This window comes from Microcebus murinus, chromosome 3 (genome assembly GCF_040939455.1).
Source record: "Microcebus murinus isolate Inina chromosome 3, M.murinus_Inina_mat1.0, whole genome shotgun sequence".
NCBI lineage: Eukaryota > Metazoa > Chordata > Mammalia > Primates > Cheirogaleidae > Microcebus > Microcebus murinus.
In genome coordinates, this window is record NC_134106.1 from 83,527,236 (window position 1) to 83,541,125 (window position 13,890).

General features: G+C 46.7%; 1 protein-coding gene across 1 annotated transcript in view; it reads right to left on the reverse strand.

Moving 5' to 3' along the window:
- Nucleotides 1–266: 266 nt before the first annotated feature.
- TGFBRAP1 (transforming growth factor beta receptor associated protein 1) overlaps nucleotides 267–13,890 on the reverse strand; it is a 56,740-nt gene continuing 43,116 nt past the window's right edge. Inside the window, exons 6-12 of the mRNA XM_012737660.3 lie at nucleotides 12,713–13,054; nucleotides 10,076–10,133; nucleotides 7,982–8,125; nucleotides 5,835–5,978; nucleotides 5,126–5,285; nucleotides 3,402–3,835; nucleotides 267–1,293 (exon numbers count right to left, since the gene is read on the reverse strand). Of these exons, the coding sequence (XP_012593114.2) occupies nucleotides 1,117–1,293; nucleotides 3,402–3,835; nucleotides 5,126–5,285; nucleotides 5,835–5,978; nucleotides 7,982–8,125; nucleotides 10,076–10,133; nucleotides 12,713–13,054 (1,459 nt within the window). The 3' untranslated portion in view covers nucleotides 267–1,116. The remainder of the gene's footprint in view (nucleotides 1,294–3,401; nucleotides 3,836–5,125; nucleotides 5,286–5,834; nucleotides 5,979–7,981; nucleotides 8,126–10,075; nucleotides 10,134–12,712; nucleotides 13,055–13,890) is intronic.

The window sequence follows — 13,890 nt, forward strand, 5'->3', positions numbered from 1 at the left end:
ACGTCCCCGTGAGGGTGTACAGCACAGAGGCACCCGCCAGGAATGGCGCCACCTGCGCCAAGTGCCAAGGCAGCTTCACCGGGTGCCTGCCCTGCTAAAAGTGCGAGGTTAAAGCCGGCCTCTCCTGCAAAGAATGCTCGGTTTGTGCTCATCACATTTCCCTTTTAATTTCCCGAGTATTTGATAGGAGACACACTCTAATGAGAGAAAATATCCCTAATGAATAGGACAGATGAATTTCTAAACAAGACAAAAACTACAGATGATGCAATTTAAATAAAATTATTTAGTCAAACATGTTAATCACGGAGTTTCAAATCAGCCCACAAGGGACAGGAAAGGAACACACACCTGGGCCCTCACTCACCATGGGATTCCCCTTCCCGCCACCTCCAGGCTTCTTTCCTGGAGTTTTCTCAGTTTCTAAACAGATCGTCACTCGCTAGGCAGCCAGAAGCGCAGGAATTTTACCCAAAAGTGAGTGCTTGGGTAAAGAAGGCGGAATCTTTTGGGGACTGACAGCCAGACGGAAGTAAGGAACAAAGATCCTTCTCCAAGGTCAGCTGTTTCCAAGGACAAAGGCAGGGCCCACAAGGTTACCCTGGGAAACAGGACTGCCACAGCCGAGCTGTGTGGATGGAGAACACACCTCCGTGGGAATGCAAGGCTGCCACCACCACAGGTGTCTGTGCCCTGGCCACTTGCCTGGGCAGGAGAGGGCTGCATCCCGGGCCACGCTGAAGCATGATTCCAGTGCAGGTGCGTGTCTAAACATGAGGCTGGGGGCAGTGGGGCCTCACCTGTGTCTGGATTGCACAGGGAAGACTCACTTTTCAAAGTAGACCTTTGTTTTGGATTACTATGTTCATGGACAGGTGAACTCTTGCATGTCTCTATTTTCGGGATTTTTCAGGGATTTGCCATGTACATTCACAGAGAGCAGTCAGAAGTGAGGAGTCCTTGTTTCCCGTGGACTAAAAGTCTCCCCAGCACGCAGGCACCCAGATGTCTTCCCCTCGTATGGCTGACAGAGGGCCTGGCTGTCTGCTCTTTGCATCCGGCAGGCCGGTAAGGAGCGCGGCATCGGAGTCCCCTCGTGCCCTCGGGCCAAGCGTGTCAAGTCCGAGTGCCAGGGCTGGGTGAGCTGGGGTTCGTGTGTCTGCTGGCAGCACAGTGGGTGTGCACGAGACCACCGTTTGGATATCTAACAAACACAGGCTCACGAAAGGGATTTTGGCACATCTGGCAAAGCTTTTTGTCGGAGAGCCGCACGGAGCTTCCTTTCAGCTTCATCTGCAAAGAGAAAGCGAGACTGAGACTTCTTCATACCTGATTATCCCTGCAGTAGCTGCTTTCTGGTTTTTCAGAGTTGATGTGCAATACTGCGTGGATTATTATTACTTATTGAGGCTTATTTTAATATTATCTTGGAATAGAATATTAAAAGGCGAAAATAAAAACATTCTTACTAACTAGAGAAGTAAAAGACCTACAAAACTGTTTTTCTTATTTTACAGAAGTCACTGATGCTTGCCTGGCCAAGGCATTTCTATCAAGATCCTCTAACATTCTCGGAGCTCTGATCCTTTCAAGCGAGGCCTGTTTAAAGTCACGAATGTCAGTGCTGAATGGGACTGTGTAAATCACCTAATTCCACGGCCCTCTCCTTTGCAAATAAGATGAGTAAGGCAATAATAAGGGATGTAGTCAAAGTCATATGGCTAATGTGGCACATTCCTGATGGGCTCTGGGAAACACAATTCTGTTTCTTCAGCAGTAACTGCTGAAACTGAGCCGTAATGCCGGCAGCCCCTGTCTGATAAACAGGACTTGAGTTTAGCAAGCTACCAAGTCTTTCTGTACAATTCACTTGTGTCAACCCAGGCAAGTCAGTCTACTGGTGGCGTCAAGTAACAACTTAGTGAATCCTTCCTGCTGCACACATAGTTCCATCAGTCATTCCACAAACACTGACCAGGTGCCTTCAACACACCAGGCTTGGCGTTTCTTCCTAGGCAGACTGCAATGAAGATAAATAAAATGAAGCTCCCTGCCCTCAAAAAACCCAAAGTCTAACAGTAAAGGGAGACAACTGTGAATGCACCCACAAAGTATACAAATGGGCAAAAAAGGTGGTGATTAATCTGTTAAGGGGTATGAGATGGTTTCACCAAGGAAAAAAATACTTAGGCTGGGTTTTGATTGGACCTTTGCCAAAGAAAAAGGTAAGAATATCTCAGGCAATGGGAACAGCATGTACAAAGGTGAAGAGGTATGAAAAGCATGTCACATCTGGAAGGTTCTGTGCAGCTAACGCCAGGACATGTGCTGGGAAGCAGAGAGAGATGGGGAAGGAGGGTGAGACTCCATCTTCCAGGTCACATGGAGTCAACCAAGGCTCTCGGAGGAAGAGGAACATGTTGATTCTGCTCTGGAAAAAACCCTCTGAGCCACGTGGAACACAGGCCCCATATGGAAGCCGTCTCCAGAGGGGGAGGGCAGCGTGAGGACCAGGAATGGGGTTCTGAATTGGCCTGGAAGGCACCTCTGGGCTCTTCCATTTACTCACTGTGCAACTCCTCCCTGCCTCAGTTTCTTTTCCTATGCAATGGGGATGATAATAATAAATACTACATAAAACTGTCATGATGACGAAATGGTGTCATAATGGAAAGTGGCCAGTCACAGTGGTTCATGCCTGTAATCCTAGCACTGTAGGAGGCTGAGGCAGGCAGATCGCTCAAGGTCAGGAGTTTGAAACCAGCCTGAACAAGAGTGAGACCCCGTCTCTACTAAAAATAGAAAGACATTAATTGGCTAACTAACAATATATAGAAAAAACTAGCTAGGCATGGTGGCACATGCCTGTTAGTCCCAGCTGCTTGGGAGGCTGAGGCAGGAGGATTGCCTGAGCCCAGAAGTTTGAGGTTGCTGTGAGCTAGGCTGATGCCACAGCACTCTAGCCAGGGCAACAGAGTGAGATTCTGTCTCAAAAAAAATAAGAAAAAGAAAGAAAAGAAAGGAAGAAAGAAAGAAGAGAAAGGAAAGAAAGACCCTCTAACAGTACATCATCCCTGCTTGGAAAGGGCTCGCTATTCTGACATTGCTCTCCTTCCCTCAGCTTCTCCCACGCTCTCTTGATCAGTGTCCAAAAGGGGAGACCAAGTGCACTGCTGTCAGACCTGCCAGCCCAGCCTCTGCTCTGCTGCCACAGACTCAGTTTCAATATAAGTAAGATTGGATATTGATGTGTTCAAGTCAGAGAGAGAGAGAGAGAGAGAGAGAGAGAGAGAGAGAAAAAAGAAAAACCAAAAAGACTATTTTTCCATAGGTAAAATCTGCCTTCAATAAAATGTCAACTGGCCAAAAAGCTAGCTTGTCCAGAAGGGCCGGACACTCACCTTATCGCAGGTGTAGATTAAGTTTTCTGACCTAGCCAGGCCCACGGCCACCTGCATGGTCCTCCTGGCATGGATGCTGTCCCTCACGGCCCCCATCAGGAACGGGCAAAGAAGCTGCACTGACCACGTGTCGGGGAGCAGCTGCAGCACCTGGGCCGCGTCGAATTCTGTGGCGTGGCGGTTCAGCAGGTCCACGGCAGCCACGGTCAGCTCGTGGGCAGAGGGTCCGGCGTGGAGGTAAATGGCGAGCAGTGTGTGGAAGAGGCGCTGGCGGTGGGGCGGGTCCCGGCCCTCGGAGCACCACAGGCAGTAGTCCTCGGCCGCCGAGAAGTCCCTCAGCTCATGCACCAGGATGTGCAGGGCCTTCTCGTGCTCGCCCAGCTTCCCGTGGAGGATGGCGCTCTCCATGGGCAGGCCGGCGCCCTGGATCCTCTCTGCGAGACAGAACCCGCGGCTCAGACACAGGCGGGGCCTGGACCCTCGGGGCCCACTGGCGGGCCTCTCTGTGTCTGGCATAGCTGGTCAATCCTCGTTATTTGTGAATTTTGCATTTACGAACTCATCTACTCGCTGATACTTATTTGTGACCTCCAAATCAATGCTCGAGATCATTTAAACTCATTTTTAGCTAAACACAGCGTCAAAAACTTTTAGTCACACAGCCGACGTCAAACAAGGTGATGACACCCTGCCATCTTGTCTCAGCTCTCACAAAATGTACACATATCCTTTCCACAGTCTAGTCTAATTAATGCCACATTCTTTGTATTTTTTTTTTTTTTGCCTTTGTTGGCGATTTCGCTGTTTAAAATGTCCTCCGAGCATAGTGCTGAAGTGCTGTCTAGTGCCCCTAGGCACATGATGTGTCTTACAGAGAAAATATGTGTGTTAGATTGCCTCGTTCGGGTGTGAGGTACGGTGTTGTTGGCTGTGTTCAATGTTAGCGAATCAACAATATGTATTAAATAAGGTGTCTTTAAACAGACACACCCACAAAACAAGCTTATGTATGGATCAGCTGACGAAAATGCTGTGACCAGAGGTTTGCAAGAACATAACACCCTGTAATTCCCCAAGTAACAGTAGCTCGTTTTCACTAAGTCAGTGTTTGGGGAGACGTCACAGAACATAACTACTGTTTATAATGAGAATAAGAAAAACATGTCACTAACCCCAGGGAGTACAAATCCAGAAATTCTATAATGCCAAATGCAGCAAGAAATTAGTTGATTGTACTAGGTGCAAACACCGTGCTGCTCTGTGGCACCTTGCACAATACAGAAACTGTGCTCTGTGCACCCCTGAGAACTGCAAACCCGGATTCCCTCCAGGATGCCGAGGCTACCTTCCTCTGGCTTAGGGCATGAAAGGCCGCTGGGGCAGTGCCAGCTGGCAGAGCTCCGATCAGATACTGGAAACATCAGAAGGAACTACGATTCAGTGCTTTGAAGCTGAATAAAGAAGTCTGAACAAAGGTATGGTCGAGAGACGTGCAGAAATCCAAAACCTACCGGGGCAGCTCCATGAGAGGCACTGCCGACCTGCAGAGGGCGGGAGCATGAGAAGCCCGCCCCTCCCTCCAGGAAGGCTGACTCTGCCGAAAGAGGGTGAAGGAATCACCCTGTGGCCTCAAAATCAGGAGCTACGCCAAAGCCCTTCTCTCTGCTTCCTCCGCCCGCTTGAGAGAAGTTTCTAACTGGAGCGAATACTGAAACCGTCCTCACCTATCAGAAAGTGGACTCGGTACAAATCGGACTTCTGGAGCAGACGCCGCAGTTTGGCCTGCGTCTCGGTGGCTTCTGCACCCTTGCTGCTGGCGGGGCCCCTCTGCTGCAGCACCTCTTCCAGGTAGAGGAGAGCCAGGTGTGTGTGATACTCTTCTTTCTGTAGGGAACGGGGGCCCAAGCAGACAGACAGCGTTGGCAGGTGGGAAGCCTGCAGCCCTCGCTCGGCAGCCAGGGCTCCCGAGACGGGAGGTGGGCTGGGGCAGACCCTCCTTGCTGTGTCGAAAAACTCTCAGAAATCACAAGACAGACAAGACAAGTTTAACATCCATCTATGGGGAATATAAAAAAAAAGGTTCCTTCTCATTTTGAGATGTAAGGGCCACAGGATTTAGGTATTCTGCAAAAAGGTGCCGCTTCTCTCATTTCCTTTAAGGATAATAACAAAGGAGGAAAAGAGAAGAAAAATATAAGCTGAGTGGACATGAGATAGTAGATTAGGGGGAAAAAAGCTACCTATTCCTCCAGGTCTCTTTTACCAAGACTCAAGTTCCCCCTCGGACCACCAGCAAGTAGAGACTGGGCACCCAGGTAACACGAACATTAACTTAGAGCTGTGTGACAAGTTTTATAGTTAAATTCTATCTTTTCAGTTACTATTGTGCCATTTGCATCCCACACACTGGAGTCTAAGTTCTGAGGTGCTCACCTGCAGTCTCTTGTCTATAACGAGATGTTCCAGATATTTAACGAGGGCTTTAGGGTATTTTTTAAGGCAATTGATAATATCGTCTGGCTTAAAACTATTCTGCTGTTCGTCCAAAGGTCTCCTGGTGAAAACTTGAACTCCTACCTGAAAGAAAAGCAGCAATTTAGTTATTGTGCTTTTTAAACTCACCTTTTCATCTTTATTTTCATCACTGCACATTCACACTTTGGATAAAAATCATCATTACAGATATGGTGACAGAGCACATTAAATATATACAGCTTTGTGTTATGTCAATTGTAACTCAATAAAGTGGTTTAAAAACATAATTATAGAGAAAAGCAGTCCAGCAAGAAGCACAAAGACCAAAGGGCATAAAGCAAAGATAGGAAAGGCAGCCTAAACTCAGAAACTCTCCTCTCAAATCCAGCAGGAATTTCTTTTTCAAGGGTTGAAAACTAAAGAATGAAACAGTTACTGGTGACAGGTTTTAACAGCCCACAGAGTAACAACTCTGTCATATTAAGATCATCCTAAAACAAGGCTGGTCACTTGCTGAAGAGTATAAGAAAAAGTATCAAAAGTGTAAAAAATTCAATACAGTAACCTTAGTTCTCTGACGGTGGATTATCTGCACTGTGGATTATTTACGATAGACGGTTAATGTGAGATCTCAGGCTCTGGTCTCTGAACAAGTTTGCGGGCTGTCTTCCTGTGCCTGTCAAATGGAGTGGACTGGTCTAATTCCGTCTTCCAAAGAAAGGCAAGTAGGAAAGTGAATCCATGCTGCGCCTGCCCTGAGCACTTATATGTGCTGGTGCTATTGTAGTGTATGCAAACGCATGCATGTACACACACACACACACACACTCCACACACCCAAAATATGAGAAATATAGCACGGCTGTTTTGAGTATAAATTTTGGGTTCTATAAGCCTGGATTTGTGTCTCAGCTCTACCAACTATACAACCTTGGGAAAGTTTCCTCATCTGTAATTAATGCCCACTTATGGGGCAGTTGTCCTGTGCAAGAGATGACATATGTCAGGTTAACTGTCCACTGTCTGGCACACAGAAGTCTGTGTGTGTACCCGTAGCCAATTCTGGCCCAGCGTGGTGGCTCACACCTGTAATCCTAGCACTCTGGGAGGCCGAGGCAGCCGGATTGCTCAAGGTCAAGAGTTCGAAACCAGCCTGAGCAAGAGCAAGACCCTGTCTCTACTAAAAATAGAAATAAATTAATTGGCCTACTAAAATTATATATAGAAAAAATTAGCCGGGCATGGTGGCACATGCCTGTAGTCCCAGCTACTTGGGAGGCTGAGGCAGGAGGATCGCTTGAGCCCAGGAGTTTGAGGTTGCTGTGAGCTAGGCTGACGCCATGGCACTCTAGCCTGGGCAACAGAGTGAGACTCTGTCTCAAAAAAAAAAAAAAAAAGGCAATCTAATTCTGCCTCTCCAAGGGGAGCCATAAAAATGTACAGCACACATTTTTAACAGTGAGACCTGCAACGCTTGCCATCTTTTTCCCAGTCTGTGGGGCATTACTAAGGATTCCGGCCCTTTGTCCTGAGCGTGCTGCCTTCCCTACAGCCAAGTGGTGCTTTTGCACTTTCGTCACTTGTCAGTCCCTAAGATGGGCAGGTCCTGCCCACAGCTCCCCTTCTCTAGACCACCTCCACTTCGGGGTTTGGGGTAGAGGGAGCAGAGACAAGCGTGATGGTCTGCCTGATGTGGCCCAGGCTAGGGGCTTTCTCTTCCTGAGGACCAAGTCCTGCAAGCAACCACCTGCTCCTGCTCCAGAGAACAACAGTGCCAGACTTCTTCATTCAGTTGGCGGGGAGTGGGGTGGGGAGGTTTCCAAAAACATGTGATTTCAAGACGCTAGAATGTGAGTTGGCAATGCTTCTTGCTTTCTGATAAAAGTGACCCTGCCCCAGAAAGAGGACGTTTCAGAAACACTGAAATGCAGAACTGCCCTCAGAGCTGGGATTCAGATGGCTCAAAGGAAATTATTAAAAAGAGAACAAAGAAAAACAGTGGAGAGGGTTGACATGTAGCTTTCTTTCCCCACCTAAAATCAAAGTTTTGTGGGGGTCTGTTTTTACTGCACCCCCTACAAAGAACGTATTTGTGAAGCACAAACCTCCTCGCTCTTCTGCAGGACCCAGTCTGCATGGGCCCACACCAGCTCCTGGTCTACACAGCAGGTGAGGAAATCAACAACGTATTCGTAGACATCTGAGCGCGTGGAGTCCTGGATGTCCCCGTTCACAATGTTCACCCACAACTGGACAGGAATAAAAAATGAAAAGAGAAAAAAAATAAAAATTTAATTAAATTTAAAAATAAAAGAAATGGGCCGGGCGTGGTGACTCACGCCTGTAATCCTAGCACTCTGGGAGGCCGAGGCGGGTGGATTGCTCAAGGTCAGGAGTTCGAAACCAGCCTGAGCAAGAGCAAGACCTCGTCTCTACTATAAATAAAAAAGAAATTAACTGGCCAACTAATATACATAGAAAAAATTAGCCGGGCATGGTGGTGCATGCCTGTAGTCCCAGCTACTCGGGAGGCTGAGGCAGGAGGATCACTTGAGCCCAGGAGTTTGAGGTTGCTGTGAGCTACGCTGATGCCATGGCACTCACTCTAGCCTGGCAACAAAGTGAGACTCTGTCTCAAAACAACAACAACAACAACAACAACAACAACAACAACAACAACAACAAAAAAAGAAATGGACATTTTTTTATGATACTATTTTCTTCAATACTGCATTCTCCAAACCAAATAACTTAATCATATATACATTGACATGTGCCATTTTTTATAGAATGCTACATATGGAGATTTATTCCATATTATTTTCATATTATTCCATATTTATTCCATATTATTTATTCCATATTATTTATTCCATATAAGTTTACAAATCACTCTCTAACTATACATACATATATATATACATACACACATATATATCTGCTAATGTTATCATTAACACTTTTTTTTTTGAGACAGAGTCTCACTTCCAGGCTAGAGTGAGTGCCGTGGCATCAGCCTAGCTCACAGCAACCTCAAACTCCTGGGATCCTACTGCCTCAGCCTCCTGAATAGCTGGGACTACAGGCATGTGCCAGCATGCCTGGCTAATTTTATATATATATATATTTTTTTAGTTGGTTAATTAATTTCTTTCTATTTTTTTAGTAGAGACGGGGTCTCGCTCAGGCTGGTTTAGAACTCCTGACCTCGAGCAATCCGCCTGCCTCGGCCTCCCAGAGTGCTAGGATTATAGGTGTGAGCTACCGTGCCATCATTAACACTTATATCAAGCTGTAATTCTGATAACACCATGTTTTAAAGAATAAAAATTTTATCTTTGACACCCAAATCTACTCTTGGCCACTGGGTACACATTGATGGGAACCCACTTTTTTACACTCTGCTCTGGGATTCTGTTACCATGATAGTTTCTCAGAGCAATTAAACACTTGTTCAGCTTTGCCAAAGTCATGAAGTTGACTTTGGCTGGGTGAATACAGCTGATGCTCTCAGACCCTCACAAAATAAAACAAAAAGCTACATCAGGAAACTCCTATACACTGCAATACAAGTAGACAACCAATAGCAGAAGGGGAGAAAGTTTTCTGAGAGCTCGAGATAAGATCAGTAGTAAGATGTAAGACAAGAAATAACACTAACTAATCGATGCTGGTTTTGGTTCATACACAATAGCCCTGCCAGGGCCACACAGAGTGCTGGTTCAAATCCCAGTTCTACCACTGACCGGCAGCATAGCCTTGGGCAAGAGACTGGCTTTGATCAGCTTTGGTTTTGTCACGGTGACATGAGGGCAATAAATGACCCGGCTTATTGGCAACAGTTATCATCCTTAACAGTGGAAATGATACACCTGACTATTATTCACTGCCTTAATTTTCTGATAGGGCAGCGATGTCATATGCCTCGTGGCTCCATGAGAAATCACATTTTTATTTCTTAAATTTCCAAAAACTCAGTCTCAATAAAATTCTTTAAGGAGACACAAAAACAAAGAAAAGAAAATTCTCGGCCAACATTTCTCAAGGAATCCACCTTCTAAGACAGCATTATTTTTGTCCTGCAAAAAAAGGGTGTTGATCAGGCAAAAGTGGTCTCTGTCAACTTGCGAATTTTCTTTAAATAACACTAAGTTAAATGACGCTGATTTAAAATCACTCGAAAATGCTTTTGAACTCACCTGAACTGCAGCAGCATCTTGGTTATTGTAATGATAGAGCAGTCCCAGCGCAAAGTACCTGCAAGAGAACAACGTGGTAAGTACGACCCTCCCACCAGCCACGCAGACGGCCCCCGCATGGTGACAACCCCTAGTCCTGGTCTCCTCCCACCCCTGTATTCTATTCAACTCAGAGTTCAACAACAAATTTCAAAGAGCCAAAGGATTCTCATTTCTGTTCATTTATTTACTCATGGTACTAAAAAGGTATGTTCTACCAGTTTCTAAAAAGAATCTGATTTCAATCTAAGATGAGCCGAAAAAGAAAACAATAACTATACTACGGAATAATCACATTTGGAATTGCTTTACAGTTTGCGTCAATTATTAATGTAATTTCATATTCCTTCAGTTAATCATTATTACCTCATCACAAGGTACTAAAAGGTATACTGCCTGAGAAAGTATTGAAAGAAGGGGTGATGGCCGGGCGCGGTGGCTCACACCTGTAATCCTGGCACTTTGGGAGGCCGAGGCGGGTGGATTGCTCGAGGTCAGGAGTTCGAAACCAGCCTGAGCAAGAGTGAGACCCCGTCTCTACTATAAATAGAAAGAAATTAATTGGCCAACTAATATATATAGAAAAAGTTAGCCGGGCATGGTGGTGCATGCCTGTAGTCCCAGCTACTCGGGAGGCTGAGGCAGCAGGATGGCTTGAGCCCAGGAGTTTGAGGTTGCTGTGAGCTAGGCTGACGCCATGGCACTCACTCTAGCCTGGGCATCAAAGCGAGACTCTGTCTCAAAAAAAAAAAAAAGAAAGAAAGAAAGAAAGAAGGGGTGAGGAGTTTGAACATGAGTAACTACAGTTAACTGCAACAGTATCCAAGCATGGCAGACAGCAGGAAGCCAGGGAGAGTCCTGGGAAGGGTGCCCAGAGTTCAGGGACCCAAGTTTCAATTTAAGCTTCATTATGTATAAACTGACCTTGAACAAGTAGATTAACTTCCCCAGCCCTCCATTTCCTCATTTATAAATGGAAAGGATTAGTAATAATGCTGGCATTGCCTGGGCAGGGAGCCTTTGGCACCCTCCTGAAGTTCTGAATGTGTGCCAGGTCCCTGGTCCTCCTTCCTGGCAGGTAACTGAAATGAGCTGACCCAGTGAGAGGTCAGGTTTCTTCCTTCCAAGAGTAAACTCTCGAGAGACTGACGTATCTACTTGAATCCTTCTCATTTCCTTAAACTTTTGCAAAGTTATGCTGACTCTACAGACCCTACCATCCTGAGTCACTACCATGAGGCCTGGCTCCTAAACAAAGTTACCCTACTCCATAGCATATTCGAGTAACTGATGGAAACTGCTGAAAGAGCTAGTACCCACGTGGAAGCGCATGTCACCTCGACACCTGAATGGGACCTAGCACAGTAACCCCATGATCCCTGTGGGATTTCATCCACACTTTTGCCATTTCACAGACTTAACAAGAGTCACAGACAAAACTCTCATTGCTCAAATGGAATTGAGGGATCACCAAACACCTCTCGCTTTTAAAGATTAGAAAACTAAGGCCTGGAATGGTTTTGCTACGTGACCACTTGCCCAGAATGAAGAAGCTGCCAGGCCCAACCAAGCCAGTCACTATGTATGAACCGCCCACTGTACTCAAGGCCACCTACTAACTTATGCACAGAAAGAAGGCAAAGTTTTATTTTAAACTATACCCTGTATCAATAAAATCGAGAAGCCTCCCTTTGTACCTACTTATCTAGATAGCTATCTATTCGATTAGGTTATCAATGACTAAAGTGCACTATTGATTTCACCAATGCACATGTAGCATCTCCCGCAGGTGAATCCTAGGTTGACTACATAGGAAACTTAAAACTCACTTCATTGGCTGGGTGCAGTGGCTCACGCCTGTAATCCTAGCACTCTGGGAGGCCAAGGCGGGTGGATCGCTCAAGGTCAAGAGTTTGAAACCAGCCTGAGCAAGAGTGAGACCCCATTTCTACTAAAAATAGAAAGAAATCAATTGGCCAACTAAACATTTATAGAACAAATTAGCCGGACATGGTGGTGCATGCCTGTAGTCCCAGCTATTTGGGAGGCTGAGGCAGGAGGATGGCTTGAGCCCAGGAGTTTGAGGTTGCTGTGAGCTAGGCTGACGCCACGGCACTCTACCCTGGGCAACAGAGTGAGACTCTGTCTCAAAAAGAAAAAAAAAAATAACTTCATTTACTAACAAAAGCCCATGACTAGTTGCAAACTGTACACTGCTTCATTAAAGACTGTGTCTTGGCTGGTCCGATGGTAGTGGGTTATCAGAACTTATTCACATTAGTGTCACTAAAGTTGGTATTCAACCCCCCACTGCTAAATTTGACTGGCTTTAAAAAATAAAAAAAAAAAAAAAAAAAAAAAAAAAAAAAGACTGTGTCTTGAGTGAATGCCCTCCAAGAGCCCTTCAAGTGGCCTACAGACCGTGATGGGAGTGCCGTCTGAGGAGTGCTGGGTGCCTGTTGTCACTATGATTTCACGGCAGTCGCTGGATGGATCCTCAGGAGCCCCAGTGTCACACTGGCTAAGTCAGCTTTATGGTAACATCCACGGCAAAGGGCCACCGGGTGCAGAAGGGCCAGGCAAAAGGAGAACACTCACTTTTTGTGCTTCTCCAGCCAGACGGCGCTGTCTGTCAGAAGACAGAAGTTCTCAGTGACAAGGAGGTCCAGCAGGCTGTCGTGGTTGGCCTCCGCGTACAGTTTGAGCAAGGCTGTGTCGATGTCTTCTTTGTAGCCGTTTGCGCCCTCTGTGCTGCGGACTTCGTTCAGGTAGCTCATGAGGAATCGCTTGCACTTGGCCATCTTCTCCTGGTCCCCCTGGGTCAGCTGGTTCAGGTCTGCATACTCGTGGAGAGGAGGGTGGGACCGGGTGAAGGAGGAGGAGGTAGGCAACAGGAAGGGGTAGAGAGAGATCAGCTCCCGGACGTCAAGCTGGCCGCTTCTGCAATTACAGTGTCAAACTAAATGAAGCAAAAAGAGAGAAAGAGTACACATAGGCACACAAAACAGCACTGGAGGGGAGTGCACGTCGGCACGTGTTCACAGGGAGCAGGGGAGCTGGGGAGACAGGGTAGGCACGCCAGAGCGACTGTCCTAATTTGCAAACGCAGCAAAGCACCATCGAACTGGGTGCCACCGCCTGGTTCCCAAAGAGAACAGAGGGGACAGGGTGAAAGACACGTACACAACCAACAACCAGCGTGGAAGGGGAACACTGAAACACTTCGACGCTGTGAATACCCAGCTGAACAGCAGACTCCCCGGCAATCAAGGCAGAAAAAGCAACGCCCTCGGCGTCTGCACAAAGGCAGCGAAACCTCGGGTCTTCTGAAGCCAACATTTAACTGGCACTAAATGACAGACAGACCTGTTGCATGGTCCTTAAAGAAGGGACTTTATAAGGACACAGTTTCCTCACTGATGTCTTAGCATGGCATTCAAGGGCCTTCCTAACCTGTCCCCAAACTACCTTACGACTTCAGCCTCGAGCACCCCTCCCACACCCTGACACTTCTGCCCAATTATTTTGCTGGCACCAATTATTTTGCTAGTTTTAAGCTCATGCCTCTTACGCTTTTGCTGTTGCTGTTTCCTTTGCCTAAAGCAGGAGTTCTTAATGGGAAGCAATTTTGCTTCCTGGGGGACGTGTGGCAATGTCTGGAGGCATTTTTGTTAGGACTGGGAGGGGAGGCGTTGCTACCAGCATCCAGCAGGTAGAGGCCACGGTTTCTGCTTTTAAACATCCTACAATGCACAAGATAGTCCCCAACCAAGAAT